General features: G+C 37.3%; 1 protein-coding gene across 4 annotated transcripts in view; it reads left to right on the plus strand.

The window, feature by feature from the left end:
* Positions 1-16,900, plus strand: part of DTD2 (D-aminoacyl-tRNA deacylase 2) — a 44,883-nt gene continuing 27,983 nt past the window's right edge. For 3 of the 4 annotated variants that reach the window (XR_003001467.1, XR_003001468.1, XM_024732651.1), the window contains exons 1-2: positions 1-215; positions 3,804-3,873. Coding sequence is in view for 2 of the 4 variants with exons in the window: in XM_024732651.1 (XP_024588419.1) it covers positions 105-215; positions 3,804-3,873 (181 nt within the window). In the remaining 2 variants the exon portion in view is untranslated. Of the gene's footprint in view, positions 216-3,803; positions 3,874-7,862; positions 8,905-16,900 lie in introns of those variants that run through there. The other variant, XM_024732650.1, reaches the window with a different exon arrangement.

The raw sequence follows: 16,900 nt of genomic DNA on the forward strand, positions 1-16,900 counted from the left end.
GTACCTTCGCCGCGTCGCGCCCCGTCCAATGCTCCCTGAGCGCCGGGGGCGGGCCTTTGCGGCGCGTGGCTGGAACCTGGGGGATATCCGCGCGGGCTTGAGCCATGGCTGAAAGTGGCCGGGCACCTCAGGCCCGGGCCCTCCTGCAGCAGTGCCTGCACGCCCGGCTGCAAGTACGCCCCGCCGAAGGGGACGCCGCGGCCCAGTGGGTGGAGGTAACGTCGGTTCCGCAGCTCCGGTTATCCTGTGGCGCGCAGGGGCGGTTCTCACCGCACTGTCTAGGCGATTTGTGCCCTCGCGTCTCCCTCCGAGCCGGTCGCGTGGCGCGTGGCACGTGCTGTGGGCGGGGCGGGACTCCCGGCCGGTCCGCCCAACGCTGCCCTCAGTGCCTACCTGTGGTCGCCTCTCAGTCCTGCACCACCGGCCCTGGCCCTTTCTCCCTCGGACTTATTTTCCGAGAGGAAGAGGGTGTCCCCTGCTTGGCACCCCGGGAATTGGAAGCTTCCCCTCACCGTTTGCCTACCTGAGCTCTGTGGACTTTAGGCCTAGTAGCTCAGACCTCTTGCTTCAAAAGAGCAAAAAGCCTTGCCACGCCCTGCGCAATGCTCGGGCTGCTGGTGAGTTGTCCTGATCTGTTTCGAGCTTCTAGGTTAGATTTGTTGCAAGCGTTCAAGATCTGCTTTGACTTGTGCTCCGGATCCCGTCGAATTCCCTCTTAGGTTGACTGCAGCTAGGTGTTAGCACAGTCGTGAGATTGCCCATGAAGCAGTTCTTTTTTCAAGAAACTTTAAAAAACTTGACTTATTTCCCACCAGGAACAAAGATGACTACTTTTATAATAATGTTGCATTGTTATCAAACACATTTTCTCCAGAGAATTTAAAACATTTACACCAATATGATGTCCTTCTGCTTGAATATTTGCCTTTTTAAAAGAGCCTGCCCATATGCAAAATTTCATGCAAAAACAAAATTTTCTTTAAGGCCCCCGACTTATTTTTTGGAGTAAGTTGAAATGAAGGAAAAAAATGTGTAATAATAATAAATAAAACTGGTGGAGGTACTCAGAAACTTTAATGTAGGAGCATTTCATTCATTCATCTGCTGAATTCCGTCCCAAATCTAGCACTCCTTAACACAATACTAGTTATTATTTTAAATACTACCCATGAACTATATGTGGGTGACTATTCTTAAATCACTATCTGTTACTCCCTTGTAATTTGGAAATATTTATAAGCATAAACAGTCCTATATTTTTGCCCTCTCTTTTTCTTTCTCAAAAATTCATTTCTTATTTCTTTTGTTATGGTCTCTTAAAAATTTCTCTTCCCTATTTTGAGATTTTATTATTTTTGCCATACTGTCCAAAGAATTGCCTATTTTTATACTTGCTTCATGGGACTATAAATCCCAAACTATTAATCATTTAGATTTCTTCCATGCTTCATTATCCTTTTATATTCTTCATGTCACATCTCCTTGTGCAAAATCACAGATAGTTTATTGCAGCCTTCCAAACTATCAGTGTGTTTATTAACTTTAAAAACTATTTTAAAGCTTTCTCTTCCACTCCCACACATGGCTAAATTAGTATGAAGAGCTGACGAGTAATTAGATAGTAAATTCTTTCCTCTTTCTCAAGCATCAGCTATTCTATTACTAAAAGTTCTAATTTAAAAAAAATTTTTTTTATTGTTTTTAAGTTTACTTTTTGATTTGAAGGTTACTTTGCGTGTTCTTGGTTTCATTCATTTAGACCTTTGCTGTCACAGGCTAATGTTTTTCTTCCTGGAAGGTGAACATTTTTAACCTATAGTGAGAATTATGTGTACTTTCCTATATATTTGAAATGTTCTATTTATACCAAAAGAAGCTACAAGGAAGGTGATTCTGCCTTGAGGAGGGGAATTTGTAGATCACAATTTAAGAGCTATTTTTGGAATAAACTAAAAGAAAATACCTTAATGAAGAGGTAGTGTGGTGAGTAGAAGGAAAGAACTAGTGTTTTTTTGTTTGTTTGTTTTTGACCAAGCCATGCTGCATGTGGGATCTTAGTTCCCTGACCAGGGATCTAACCCCTGCAATGGAAGGGTGGAGTCTTAACCACTGGGCCACCAGAGAAGTCCCAACAGGTGTTCATTCCTGCAATTACTTAATTCTGACATTGCATGTGTCCAAATATGAGTATGCTTGAGAAATTTTGGCCTGTGCTGAAACAATCCCAGTGTAGAGAGCTGTGACAGTGGTGCAGATATCTGTATTATTCAGCCTGCCACCTCCTTACTTATGGGTGTGCCCTGGAGGCACTTGTTTGTTCAAGAGCACAATTACTCTTATAAAAGGTTACTTCTTATCCAGGTAAATCAGGTGTGAATGCAGAGCTGCATTTATGTTTATTTACAAGAGTATTTAGATGACACACAGAGCCTGTAATATACAGTAGAACTTAAATGCAATCAACAGAGTCCCTATCATGTACAAAACAGTCTGTAAAGTGCTTTGGGAGTTAAGATGTAAAATAAATTGTGTTTCAGTCCTTAAATTTCTTTTTACATAGTCACTTAATACACACTTGTATCACTCTTACTATGAACCAGGCACTGTTCTAAGCACTTTACAGATATTAACTCAATCTTTGTAATAGCTGTTGGACTCAGAAGGTTAATCTACAAAATAAAAAATTTAATGATTCACTCTGCAGCAAAATCAAAGTCATTTGTCAAGTGTCTCTTTTCTGTATAGTCTCTATCCTACGAGAGCTAATAAAGAACTATCCAAGTCATTATATAAAATAAATAAGCTTACATTCCTGATAACAGAAAACCTCTTGATGTAGAACTTAATATGAATGCAGTTTCCAAGGTTTAATCACTGTGTATTTAATGTATTAACAAAAATAACAAAAAATAATTGGACAGCAGTTTCTTGGAGTTTATTGAAATAGAATCAGACCCTTATTTTCATTATCTATAAGTAAATGGATTAGGAAGAACAAAGAATGATGATGTCAAAAAACATATCAGTTACAGTGTTGTTTATACATCAGCCATATCTGATATAATGTGAATTCATTTGGTGTTGAATAAATGGGCCCCTGCAAACTAAATATTTATAAGTCTGTCAGCCATACTTAGGAAGAGGCTAGTTCATAGTACTAATGATTTTGATCAGAAGTACATGTTTGGGGACTTCCCTGGTGACGCAGTGGTTAAGAATCCGCCTGCCAATGCAGGGGACACAGGTTTGAGCCCCGGTCTGGGAAGATCCCACATGCCACGGAGCAACTAAGCCCGTGCGCCACAAGTACTGAGCCTGCTCTCTAGAGCCTGTGAGCCACAACTGTTGAGCCCACGTGCCACAACTACTGCAGCCCACACGCCTAGAGCCCTTGCTTCACAACGAGAAGCCATCGCAATGAGAAGCCCGCACACCGCAACGAAGAGTAGCTCCCACTCACTGCAACTGGAGAAAGCCCACATGCAGCAACGAAGACCCAACGCAGCCAAAAGTAAATTAATTAATTAAAAAAAAAAAGAAATAAATGTTTGAAGGTATAACTTGGGGTCTTTACTGCTCTTGGCTGTATTTTAAACTTAATTTTTGAAAAATGATTACTGAGGTGACTGAATATTGAAAAAGATTTTATTTTCTCACATATTTAAGAAATTAAATCTATTATCAAAAGTTATTCCTCTTCTTTTGCATTTAACCTTTTATCTATAAAAGTTGTGAAATTTTATTCATTTACCTCTGTGTATAGAAGCTTCTTTCTAATCTGAATTTATTGTGGTTTCTCATAGGTCCAGAGAGGATTAGTGATCTACCTGTGCTTTTTCAAGGGAGCTGATAAAGAGCTTCTTCCCAAAATGGGTATGTGTTTGATGTTTCTTTTTTAAGAGTGAGAGTGACTAGCAATAGATAGATGAATCAGAAGGGGAAAAAAGCACAATCTTAAATTGTACTGGTATGTAAGTTATAAATGACTTAACTCTGTGTACTGTTGTTGACTTCAGCTGTTTGCCTTTTCCAAAGCTTAATGTAAGCAAGTGTGGTAGAATTCTTTTAAAATATCTGCAGCATTTCAGATCGTTTATAGATTGGTTTAGAAGAGTGTACACACACACACACACAGACAACACACTGAGATTCAGCCAAGGATACAGAAACTTGTTGGAAGCAGGGTGGCCACATAGAGAGAAATAGATGCTGCATTTCTTAATATAGTCTCCTTATCTCTCAGAGTCCCTAACAGGGGCATAGAGATGATACTGTATGTACAACGTGGTTCCCATCAAATATGTGAAGATCAGGCTTATATCATTATTATAAAAGAATTTACATTAACCATTTATGCACTTCTTTGTAGGAAATGTGTATAAAGATGATTATTAAACCAAGCTCAGTGTCATCACAGCCACACCTCCTCTGCGGGCAGAGAAAGAGTCAGCGTTCAGGCATCTCTGAACAATAATGTACCTGCCTGCAGCTTTCCAGTGTCCTCGATATTCTATATCACTGCACATTCCTTGTGATAATTACATAGGTTCAGATATACCAAATCAAATTATATACTATCTCAAGACAGTATTTGATAGAATAATTATGTACAAAAAAAGAAGCCTGAAATAGTCAAGCTGTCCCTAAGGTTGGGGACAGGTTATATTCTCTCCATTAGTAAAGGCAGTACCCATTAGTTGGATTAATAAATATAAATTATATAGATTGGTAGTTGAAGCAGGCGGAAGTTAACCTAGAAGAGCTTTAAGTAGTGGAACTCAAGCGTAAATAGCCCAGTGAGGAACAGCTTGGACAAAGGGCTAAAGCTTCTAGAGGGGATTTTATGCTGAGACATCAAACATGTTTAACAACTTTGTCAGAGGATGAAAACTAGACTTGAGAGAATGAGGATGGAAAGCAAGTAGGATGCAGTAGGTGAGGATGGAAAGCAAGTAACTGTAATAATTTGACCTACCAGAGAATGGACTTGAGGAAATGGGGAGGGGGAAGGGTAAGCTGTGACAAAACGAGAGAGTGGCATGGACATATATACACTACCAAACGTAAAATAAATAGCTAGTGGGAAGCAGCTGCATAGCACAGGGAGATCAGCTCGGTGCTTTGTGACCACCTAGAGGGGTGGAATAGGGAGGGTGGGAGGGAGGGAGACGCAAGAGGGAAGAGATATGGGAACATATGTGTATGTATAACTGATTCACTTTGTTATAAAGCAGAAACTAACACATGATTTTAAAGCAATTATACTCCAATAAAGATGTAAAAAAAAATGAAATTTGAACCTGAAGGATAATAGGGAGTTTTAAAGGGTTTAAAGAGAAAATGAAATGAGGTCTCCTGTTACAGAGGGTTATTGCCAGGACTTAATGCTTGGATATTGGACATTCTGTCTGTTTTTGCCTTGAATTAAAGCTTTCTTGACCATGAAAGCTATATAGTAGAAATCTTCAAAAACAGGAAGAGCATTTTTGGCCAAATTGTGGCCAAATAAAAACACTGAGGAAGTCCACTTTAACTCTTCTAGTGGATAGTCTAACACAAAGCCTTTATATATCATGATTCTCAGTAAAGAGCTGTGACTCTAAGAATCACATTCTACTGGTGTGAGTTGTAAGCAAAATAAGTCCACCTATTATTGATAGTAGTAGCTTGTACTTCCCTCTGTTCCAGGAGGCAAAGTAAGCCAGTGTGATGGGATTCTCTTAAACCCGACCTCATACTTATTACATGGATTCAGACCTTTCCAATCAAATCATGTAGCCCTTGGGAACATAACAGCAAGTTGTATCCATAAAGTCTGAAATAGCATGGCTAATGTATAGATGTGCAGAGTCTTCCTCAATTCATCTTCAGTATAATTGGACAGAGATCCAGGGCCCTGTCAAAACTTAACTTCCCATATACATCATTAGAGATATTTGATCGACAACCTGTCTTAGAATCTTTGAGTTTCCAAGATGCTATTAATTCATTGTCTCATTTTAATTCTACTTACTGACATTTGTATTATATTTACTTCTACATACTGATATTTGTATACCAACAGCATTAATTGAATTCTCAGTTAGCTCCAGTAGAGGGAAGTGTGTGGAAGTATAATAAATTATACTTACCTCTCTGGCCTGTTATTTCAAAACTGCCTCCTTAGTCTGTCACTAGCCTGAGGCCTGGATAGCTGGATAGTGATTTACGTGGAATGAAATGCTCCAGAGAATTATAGCTTTCTTAGAAGCAATCAATAGGACTGCAGGCTGTATAGCAAAGTCCTATTTGTAATAGAGAAAATTAGAGTTATTTATTTATTTATTTATTTATTTTTGGTTGTGTTGGGTCTTCATTGCTACGTGTGGGCTTTCTCTAATTGTGACGAGCGGAGGCTACTCTTTGTTGCGGTGCGCAGGCTTCTTGCTGCAGTGGCTTCTCTTGTTGCAGATGTTCTAGGCGTGTGGGCTTCAGTAGTTGCAACACTTGGGCTCAGTAGTTGTGATTCGTGGCCTCTAGAGCAGAGGCTCAGTAGTTGTGGCGCTCAGGCTTAGTTGCTCTGCGGCATGTGGGATCTTCCCAGACCAGGGATCGAACCCACGTCCCTTGCATTGGCAGGCGGATTCTTAAACGCTGCGCCACCAGGGAAGTCCCTAGAGGTATTTTAAGATAGGCATTAGTTAAATGAAAACTGATAGTGCTTAATGCAGAGCTTAGGAATTCATTTGGGTGTTCACCTTAGCAGGTTTTCACCAGGTTAATTCCTTGATTTGTAGAGTGGGGCCACTGTACTGAATCCTTGCTAATATTTACTACAGGCTCTCTAATAGTTGAAACCATTGACTACCCCACCAGAAAGCATACCTTTTCAAGCCTGATTATTCACACAGGAGTGTGAGGTTTCAATAGTTCTTTTACTGTTTGTGTCCTCTCGGGACTATTGTTTACAAGCAGAAGTTATTTATACCCTTTACAGAGGTAGGAAGACCCTAAGGGTGTTTATATTAGGCATTTCTTTTGCTTGTTGTTTTGAAAATGGCTAATGTTGAAATGTAAAGATTTTCTAAGTTTAGATTTTTTAGCTACACATGGATATTTATGGTTATTTTGACACTTCTTATTAGCTATGAGTATACTTGCATAAGTGCCATAAAAATAATAATACAGTATTTTCCTGTATGTATATGAAGATAATGCCAGTAACTCTATACCTTTGGATTTACTTTCCCAGTTGACAGTGAATTTCTGATGATTCTTGCTTTCACATTTATCCTTCTCACACTGGTGATGTTTGTAAAATAGTCTTTGTTAATAATGTCTTTGAGGTTATAAAACTGCAAAATCAACTAGTTTATAACAGGATTGAACCTGGAACCTTTGTCTCAGCTTAGAATTCTAGGCAACTAAGTTTAAAATAATAAATGCACTAAGGTTTTTATTTAATGTTCTTTGTTATAAAGTAGAATAAGTGTGTGGAGGATCTGTCATTTTTTTTTCCAGTGGGATTTGTTTTGAAATATAAAAAGGAACAAAAAGGCAAAATCTTTTCATGTATCCCCCAGGGCAACAATATCTTGAAGTTCCAGTATACAGTTAATTCTTTAGTCCTTTCTGGATTATCTTATTGTTAGGAGATCCTAACTGCCAAGTCAGATTTAAAACATCATGCCATTTTCTGCATGAAATTTTCCTTGTTTTTCATGCTTAGATCATTTAGCTTACTGAAGCAGCTTTTAAAATCTGGGTTAAAAGCATGAGCTGACAAACTGGATTTTAAACATGAGGTTTGCTGACTAGAAGATCGTTGGTTTTCTTCATGTTTGTTTTCTACCTCAAAATGTTCTCCTTTCTTCCCTACCCAGTTAATACACTGTTAAATGTGAAATTAAGTGAAACAGAAAATGGCAAGCGTGTCTCTGTATTGGATCTACCTGGCAACATTCTTATCATCCCTCAAGCCACCCTTGGGGGGAGAGTAAAAGGAAGAAGCATGCAGTATCACTCTAACTCTGGAAAAGAAGAGGGGTTAGAACTTTATTCCCAATTTGTGACTCTCTGTAAAAAAGAATTAGCTGCTAACAGCAAGTGTGCTGAAGCTGGGGTTGTGGTGGAACATGGCACTTATGGCAACAGGCAGGTGTTAAAGCTCGACACCAATGGACCATACACACACCTAATTGAGTTTTGAAAACTTAAAAGTTTCTACAGTTGTAATTAGATTCTCTTCCCCTTCTGCTTGAGTACGCTAATCTGCAGCATTTTTAGACAAGAAAATCCTGGGTCCCATCCATACCTCTGCAGCCTGTTACTTGGACGACCTTGCCACGTCACCTAAACTCTGGATCTCAGTCACCTTCCATCTTGCTTTCCCCTAAACTCACACTCAGAATTTTGAAAAATGCCTTGTATTCGCTTTATGGTCATTGATAAGAACATGGAAATGTTTTTAGAGAGCTGTATTTAAGCATTTTGCAATTAAGTATTTTGTGCAATCAAAAATGTTTCTTATACCCTCAAATGTATGTAATATGTAGTAAAAGTCACTATTTGTGTTACGATTATAATTTTGTCAATTTGGTTTTAGTATTTCAGATTTCCATATTTTGAATGAAAGAATATGCAATTTACTATTCCTTCTAATAATACCTATAAAAATATAATACAGAAATGTTATTGTACATTTTAATATTATTTTCCAAGGACATCCAAGTGCTTTAAATTATTTTAAGAATCTTTAGTTGATATAGCAATAAGGTATGGGGGACTAAAAGTTGTTTTTATTTAACATACTAATGACTTAATATTCTGTTTCTCAGTTTTTTACCAAAACAATGTGTGTTGCATTTTCTGTCTTTGGTTTTTAAAAGTTACTGTTTCATTAAATTAATGTTCATAAATTTTTTTAGGAAGTTCCTTTCTTGTTGGTTTAGATTGCTATAAAAGGAATAAAAAGGGAAGCTTTCTACTGGAATGATTTGAAAACAAGTTGACTTGTTCATTTCCATTTTATCGACTTAATGATTTGGAGCCAGTATCATTTTTTCTATTAGTGTATTTTTGTGTCCTCCCCCCACCCCAAAATTCATATGTTGAAGTCCTCCAATGTGATGGTATTTGCACATGGGGCCTTTGGAAGGTAATCAGGGTTGATAGAGCATGAGAGTGGGGCCCTTATGATGGGATTAGTGTCCTCATAAGAAGAAACACCAGAGAGCTTGCTCACCCTTTCTCTGCCCACCATGTGAGAATGCAGTGAGAAGGGAGCCATTTACAAGCCAGGAAGATAACCCTTACCAGAAACCGTGCTGGCACCCTGATCTTGAACTTCTAGCCTCCAGAGCTGTAAGAAGATAAATTTCTGTTGTTTAAGCCACCATAAGTCTATGGTATTTTGTTCTAACAGCCCAAGCTAAGACAGTCACATAAGATAAACATCTAATAAGGTAGACTTTTCAAAGCCAAGAGAGGAAGATATACAAGAAATTGAAAGAATAAATGAATCAATAAAAGGTAATGTTCATTTTTTACAAACTCATTTGACTTGATTTAATATTTTAAAGAGTGAAAATGAAATAGTGTTTCTAGTTATCAAAAAGATGAAAACAATGACTTGAAGAAACATCTTAAGTAGCTGTTGAAAATTCTTTGTGTCTTATAATTTCTTTAGGTTTATGTTCCTAAGATACTTAAAGTTTCCGTTACCACAAAAAGTCCTATTTTCTCTATATCCTTCCTGTACTACTCTATTTTGGAACTTAAGGATCAATAACTGACTTGGTAGTGAGCTCATTTGTCCTTAACTTTTGCTTTATTGATTCGCAATACACTTATTGAAATGTAATAAACTATTCATAAACTTTCAAACTCCAATTTTCTCAGAGCTTCTCCAAGGAGGTTTATATGTCTTTCAGAAAGATTATGTGTTACCTATTTTAAATCATTTTGATGTGTGTGGGTGAAATGCTGACTCACAGCCCTAGATTGCTATTTTATAGTTCAGGCAATCCTCCTTAAGAAGAAATTTGCTTGTGGTACTTGCGGAGAATAGAAATTTCAACTACATGAAGAGTTATTAAACAGAAGATGACAGCCAAGCTTGTTTCATTTCCAAGGAGGCTAGAACAAGAGGAAAAAGGCAAGAGAAATAGTAGATAGGAAAATAACTACACCTTGGCTTTCTGTAGCTCTCCTGGCCCAAGATGCTCAAAGAACATTCAACAGATACCTAATTTTATCTTCACAGTATATAATGACAATAATGCTGTGGAAAGTAAGAAAATGCTTAAATAATTTTCCCAAGATCACACATTAGGGAGCAATAATTTCTATCCCCCTGACTTTTCTTGTAGTGAGAGTTAAAATTGATCTTCATAAAGGCTTAGCATCTCCCAGTGTGGATCACTTGAGAAAAAACAGCCAATAAATTGTTTTATGTACTAAATTAGGTGGCGGTAGGGTTACACCTAATTTTGGTGCCTTCTGCCTCTGTTTTTCAAAGATTCTAGAATGTTTAAATTAGAGTATCATTTCTTTCTTTTAATGGAAGTATAGTTGATTTACAATGTTGTGTTAGTTTCAGGTGTACAGCAAAGTGATTCAGTATATATATATATATATATATATGAGTATAGTTTCCTGTGCTATACAGTAGGACCTTGTTGTTTGTGTATTTTATATATAGTAGTGTGTATCTATTAATCTCAAATTCCTAATTTGTCCCTCCCTTCCCTTTCCCCTTTGGTAACCGTAAATTTGTTTTCTATGTGAGTCTGTTTCTGTTTTGTAAATAAGTTCATTTGTATCATTTTTTTAGATAACATAAGTGATATATGATATTTGTCTTTCTCTGTCTGAATTACTGCACTTAGAATATCATTCCTAAATACTATTTTATCTGTCCATTTGGCAAACTTCATGGATTCAATTGTATCTTATACTGTGTATAAGACAGGACTACCAATGAGTATGAATTTATCTTGAATATACTCATACTAGGTAAATCAAACACTTTTACATTTCTTCATTCAAGTCAAAAGAAGGCATTGACATTTATGAATAATATCTGTATAATGATTTATTGACTCCATAATGAAAGACCTAAGCTTATCAGATATAAGGATCAAATACTATAGAATCCTATGCCACTTGTTTTGGAGGATAACTCACATTGGTGTTAGAATGATGACATGTCAAACTTTTATTATCTATGATTAACATTGCAGAGGACCTGATTTGTTACATTATAGTTATTTCTTAAAAACTCACATGATAGTGAAACTAGTATTTCTAGAAGTGCTTTATCTATTAATTTATTGAACTAAGACTACTTTCTGAAAGGGAAGAACTATTAGAAAACTAACATTTTCATTCTGAAGCCACACTTTGATGATGACTTTAAATGTCTGTTTATTTTGATAGTCTAATTATTCTCCCTTCCTCCTATTTCTCCTAGATCTAATCCTTTTTTGCAGACCATCTCCAAGGTAATGTTTCTAGAAAATTCCTTTCTGTATGATATTCCACTGTTTAGAAACTTTTATAACTATTTTTTATCTACAGGACAAAGTCTAAACTTCTGAGGTTGGCATGAAGGTTCTCCTTACTCGTTAGGAGTGAATGAAATGAAGGGAGAAATGTAGAGGACCAAAGTCAGAATCCTGAGAAAACATAAAGAAAAGGCAACATATGAGAGGCCAGAGGATAGTATAGAGATCAAAGAGGCAGAGAGAACCAGAAAATGTATTGTTAACAAGATAGTTTTCAAGGTGTAAACAGTCAGTGCCAAATACTGAAGAAAAATGGGACAACACAAAGACTGAGGAGAGACCTCTGGGCCTAGCAGTTAGGTGTTTTCAAGCTTATGGAAAATTGGCATAAAATTTGCAAGAGTTACTACAATTAGGAAAAGATTCTAAATTTTTTGTCTTCAGGTAGAGTGTCTCAAAGTATGCCACTGGACCACCTGTACAGGAATCACCTGGGGAGACTAACTTTTTACCAAATGCAATTTTCTGGGACCATCCCAAATCTATTGAATTAGAATCTCAGGAGTTAAAATCTATCTAGTCACCTATCACCCCCAGGCGATTCTTGTATATACTGGAATCTCAGAACCACTGTTATTCGAATGAAGCCCAGACTTCTAAAGCTGATATTACAGTTTCATAATCTGGCTCCATCTTGACTTTCTAACCTTTTCTCCCTCTACTCCCCAGTAGAAATTCTCCAGGATAGCTCTTTTTATACCCTTCCTAGATCACGCTCACTCTTCTTCAGAAGACAAGCAGAGTTGTCTTCTGCTCTCCTCTAAATCCATCATTCAATATCTAGCTCAAGTCAATCTCTTCTGACCCCACAGTAATTTCTCCTGCCTCTACCCGCCTGGGCATTATGGTTGTCCCACTCTTGACACTTGTAATGTGTCTTATGAGATTGAGTACTTCACCTTTTTTTTTTTATGCTTATATGTCCTAACTACAAGAATATAAACAATATTGGGCAGAGACAATATGACAGTGAGCACACATAGTATACTATAATTTTTCTTTAAATCTCCACAGTATTTCCATAGCACCGTGTTGTCCATGCTCAATAATTCACAGTAAATGTTACCTGAATTAACATGGAGATTTGTCAGTGGCTAAAATACTCTTGATTTTGGTTCAGTTTTACCAGTATTTCACACATAGATTTCTTTGTCATTAAGAAATAAAGAGGTTGGAATGTGCAGGAAGCAAGTTTAATACTGCTACCCCTTTCTTTAATACAATAGATAACACCAGAAAAGTTAAAAGACAAACTAAAACAGATTTTTGAGATTCAACATAAATGTGGGCATTGCTATTTCTACTTTGTTAGTTTATTACATCAGTGTGTTAAAGAGAAAAGCCACAGGCCCAAAATGGTGTCACTTGTGCTAAAGCCCATGATACCAAACCTAGATTTAAGATCTAACCTAATTGCAGTTTTAACCTTCACCAGAAATGTAGTGTTGTTTTCTTTTTACTGAAGTATAGTTGACTTACAATGTTGTGAAATTGTAGCACAATTGTAGCAGTTAATTTCTGCTGTACAGCAAAGTGATTCAGTTATATATATTTTTTTCCATTATGGTTTATCATAGGATATTAAGTATAATTCTCTGTGCTATACAGTAGGACTTTGTTGTTTATCCATTCTGTATATAATAGCTTACATCTGCTAATCCCGACCTCCTGCTCCATCCCTCCCCCAACCCCCTCCCCCTTGGCAACTACAAGACTGTTCTCTATGTCCATGAGTCTGTTCTTGTTTCATAGATAGGTTCATTTGTGTCATATTTTAGATTCCACATATAAGTGATGTCATATGGTATTTGTCTTTCTGACTTACTTCACTTAGTATAATAATCTCTAGTTGCATCCATGTTGCTATAAATGGTATTATTTCATTCTTTATTATGGCTGAGTAGTATTCCATTGTATAAATGTACCACATCTTTTTTATCCATTCATCTGTCAATGGACATTTAGGTTTTTTCCATGTCTTGGCTATTGTGAATAGTGCTGCTATGAACATAGGGGTGCATGTATCTTTTTGGCTTAGAGTTTTGTCTGGATATATGCCCAGGAGTGGAATTGCTGAATCATATGGTAATTCTATTTTTAGTTTTCTGAGTAACCTCCATACTGTTTTCCATAGTGGCTGTACCAACTTACATTCCTACCAACAGTGTAGGAGGGTTCCCTCAGAAATGTAGTCTTAACCAGTCTGGAATTTTTTGGTCAGCACCAATTAGGTAATCTGCCATGTGGGCTCTCTCCAGCTTCCAGAAGAAGAAGCCATCTATATAATAAAACCCTTGCCTTTCCCTTCACCCTTTCCCCCTACAAAGATGTTCTGGCCTAAAAATAGTCCTTTCTTTTCTTTTGCTAATAGCTACTTTGCCCCACCCTTCTTCCTATAAAATCCTTCCATTTTGTACAACCCCTCACAGCACCTGAAAAGTTGCTAGGTGGGATGTTGCCTGATTCGTGAATTTCCTAATAGAGTCAATTATATCTTCAATTTACTCAGTTGGATTTTGTTTATTTCAACAAGGGTGATCACTTTACATTTTCTTAAGGCTTACTCTATATTATCTTTCTAATATAGTATAACTGTATTTATGTACCTAAGAAAGATTACAAGAAGCAAGCCATTCTTAAAACACAGAAGGAAAAAAAAAAACAAATTTCATTTAAGAAAACCTGTATTTGAGTCCTTTTTAAAATAAACTTTTTGTGAATCAAATATAAAAGTCTTTATTCATAAATATTAATTTTGATACAAGCTTTAAGACCCTTCTATATTTAATTACAAAATAAAGCAATTCTGTGGAATGCATCACAAATAGCCAACTTCATGATAAATTTTATCCTACTTCTTTTTACTGGACTTTTCCATATGAATGAATTTTTTGCACTGTGTTAGCTAGCGTTTTTCTCTTAAGAAGCTTAATAAAATTTCACCTATTACATCAGCTTTTTTTCTGAATGTGAAAAGAAAAATTTATGTAGAGACTGCACCACACCGTATGTAAACAGTATCTGGGAACCATTAGCTAATACTATTATAAACAGTTGGGGTTGGGAAAGTAATTGTGGACATTTTTTTTTTGAGGGGGAGATATGGAGTCTTTTTAAGGCACATCTGACTAGACTAGCAAAAATGCCATCCTTGACTCCAACTTTGAGATATTGTTTACTTAGCTTTATACTAACATAAATAAACTAAGACACACTTTCTACTCCAGGCATTCTTTTAATTTACTTTGCAGCCCCAAGGTAAGTTTCTTTAATGAGTAGATATGATCATCACAGTTTCATTTTCTCAGTGTCTGAATTATTTTATATCCTGATTACATTCAGGTAGTCTTCATGGCTTTGATTTCTTTTCATCATATGCATACTTGCCTTTTTTAAGCCAGGTGTTGAAAATGTTCTAACATTTTCTTAATACTGCGTCATGGATAGTTGCTCTCCACTTGAAAGTTATGATCCTCAGAATCTGCAGGTCAGCAGTGGAGCTGGGAGCTGTGTGAAATACAAATTGTTCAAGATATGACGCTTAACCCTAAGGAATTTACCATCTAGTAGGGGACATGATAGACACAGAAATGAACTAGGTACTGTGTGATCAGTGATATCTGGACAATGCTATCTCTGAGCTATAGAATAGCAGCAGAGGGAGAAGATACTTCTGGCTAGAGTGGTGAATCCCTGTGTTAAAACAGGCATGGCAACTTGAGCCATCCCTTGTAGAATGGGTAGCATGTTTATAGGCACGAGGTGTGGGGGAGGGCACTTCAAACTTTCTGGACTGATAGATAATAAGGTGCCATTGAAGGCTTTTAGAGAGAATAATGACATAATGAAGACTGTTTTTAAGAGGAGAGACCTGACAGTAGTACATAAGGATTACAGAGAGAAGGAAATTTGTGACAGGAAGACAGATTTTTGTTTTTATTTTTATTTTTTTGAGTAGTGCAGACATAAAGGGATTTGGTCTCACTTATAGTAGTGGCTGTGATTTGGTCTCACTTATAGTAGTGGCTGTGAAGATGGAAATAAACGTAATTGGAGATATTGAAAGGTGTTTTGAAGAAAAATACACTTCAGGACAGCTGATTAGCTGTGGTGGAGCTAAAGGGAGGAATCAAAAATCACTCTTAAGATTTCAAGTATGGGTTACTGAGGAAGATGAATTCAGATTTTAATACATTGAGTTTGAGGCACCTAAAGTAGAAATGTCTACCAGATTTGTTACTCAGGGCAGAGAGAGTATAGATGTGAGAGTCTTGTTTATAACAGTGATAGTTGAAACCCTAGAAATAGACGAGATTTAATCATCCAATATTACTGAGAGCCTACTCAGGTAAGTATAAGAGGCACACTAAAGATGAAAAGGCAGTTTCCTCAGGAGATTACAAAATAACTGGTGTGTTAAGATAGTTAACTGGAACACAGAGAAACTAGAGGTGCCAAAAGAGAGGTAAAAACAGTACTATGGAAATTTGGAGATGGAAGAGATTTCATCTAGTTAGGGAAGCACTGGTATTTCAGTATAATTTTGAAGATGAGATCTGCGAGAGATGATGTAGAGAACAGCAAAGGATTTGAGGTCCAACCAAATTTATAGTAACAGAAGGAAGAGGAAAATTGACAAAGGAGAGAAGTGTCAGACAGGTAGGTGGAAAAAGTGGGAGAAGTGGAAACACCAGTGTCTTGGAGTTAAGGTTTCAAGAATTGGGTAAGTGGGTCCAAACATATAGAGAAGTTGAAATTATTGCATAGTTAACACCCACATATCCACCACCTAGATTCTACAATAGGCATCTTGCTATATTTGCTTTACTACCTATCTATCCATCTGTCCATTCCAAGAAGAGGTTATTTTGTTTGCCAAGGGTTTTTAATCTATTCCTCTTCTTTTCTCCCCTTTTGCCTCTGCTGGTTAGCTTCTCCTCTCAGAGGCCCAGGTTTTTCGTTTTTTGTTTTTTTAAATTAATTTATTTATTTTTGGCTGCGTTGGGTCTTTGTTCCTCCACGCAGGCTTTCTCTGGTTGTGGTGAGCAGGGCCTACTCTTCGTTGTGGTGCACAGGCTTCTCATTGTGGTGGCTTCCCTTGTTGTGGAGCACAGGCTCAGTAGTCGTGGTGCATGGGCTTAGTTGCTCTGCAGCATGTGGGATCTTCCTGGACCAGGGCTTGAACCCTTGTCGCCTGCATTGGCAGGTGGATTCTTAGCCACTGTGCCACCAGGGAAGTCCGAGGCCAAGGTTGTGTGTGAGCCTGCTGCATTTCACTGATATGCCCAGATTTACTATACTTACATTATAGGAAAGCCTCGCTACTCCGTGTGCCTTTGTCTTTAAAGGTCCCA

Source organism: Neophocaena asiaeorientalis, unplaced genomic scaffold (assembly GCF_003031525.2).
Source record: "Neophocaena asiaeorientalis asiaeorientalis breed wild unplaced genomic scaffold, Neophocaena_asiaeorientalis_V1.1 scaffold216, whole genome shotgun sequence".
NCBI classification, from domain to species: domain Eukaryota; kingdom Metazoa; phylum Chordata; class Mammalia; order Artiodactyla; family Phocoenidae; genus Neophocaena; species Neophocaena asiaeorientalis.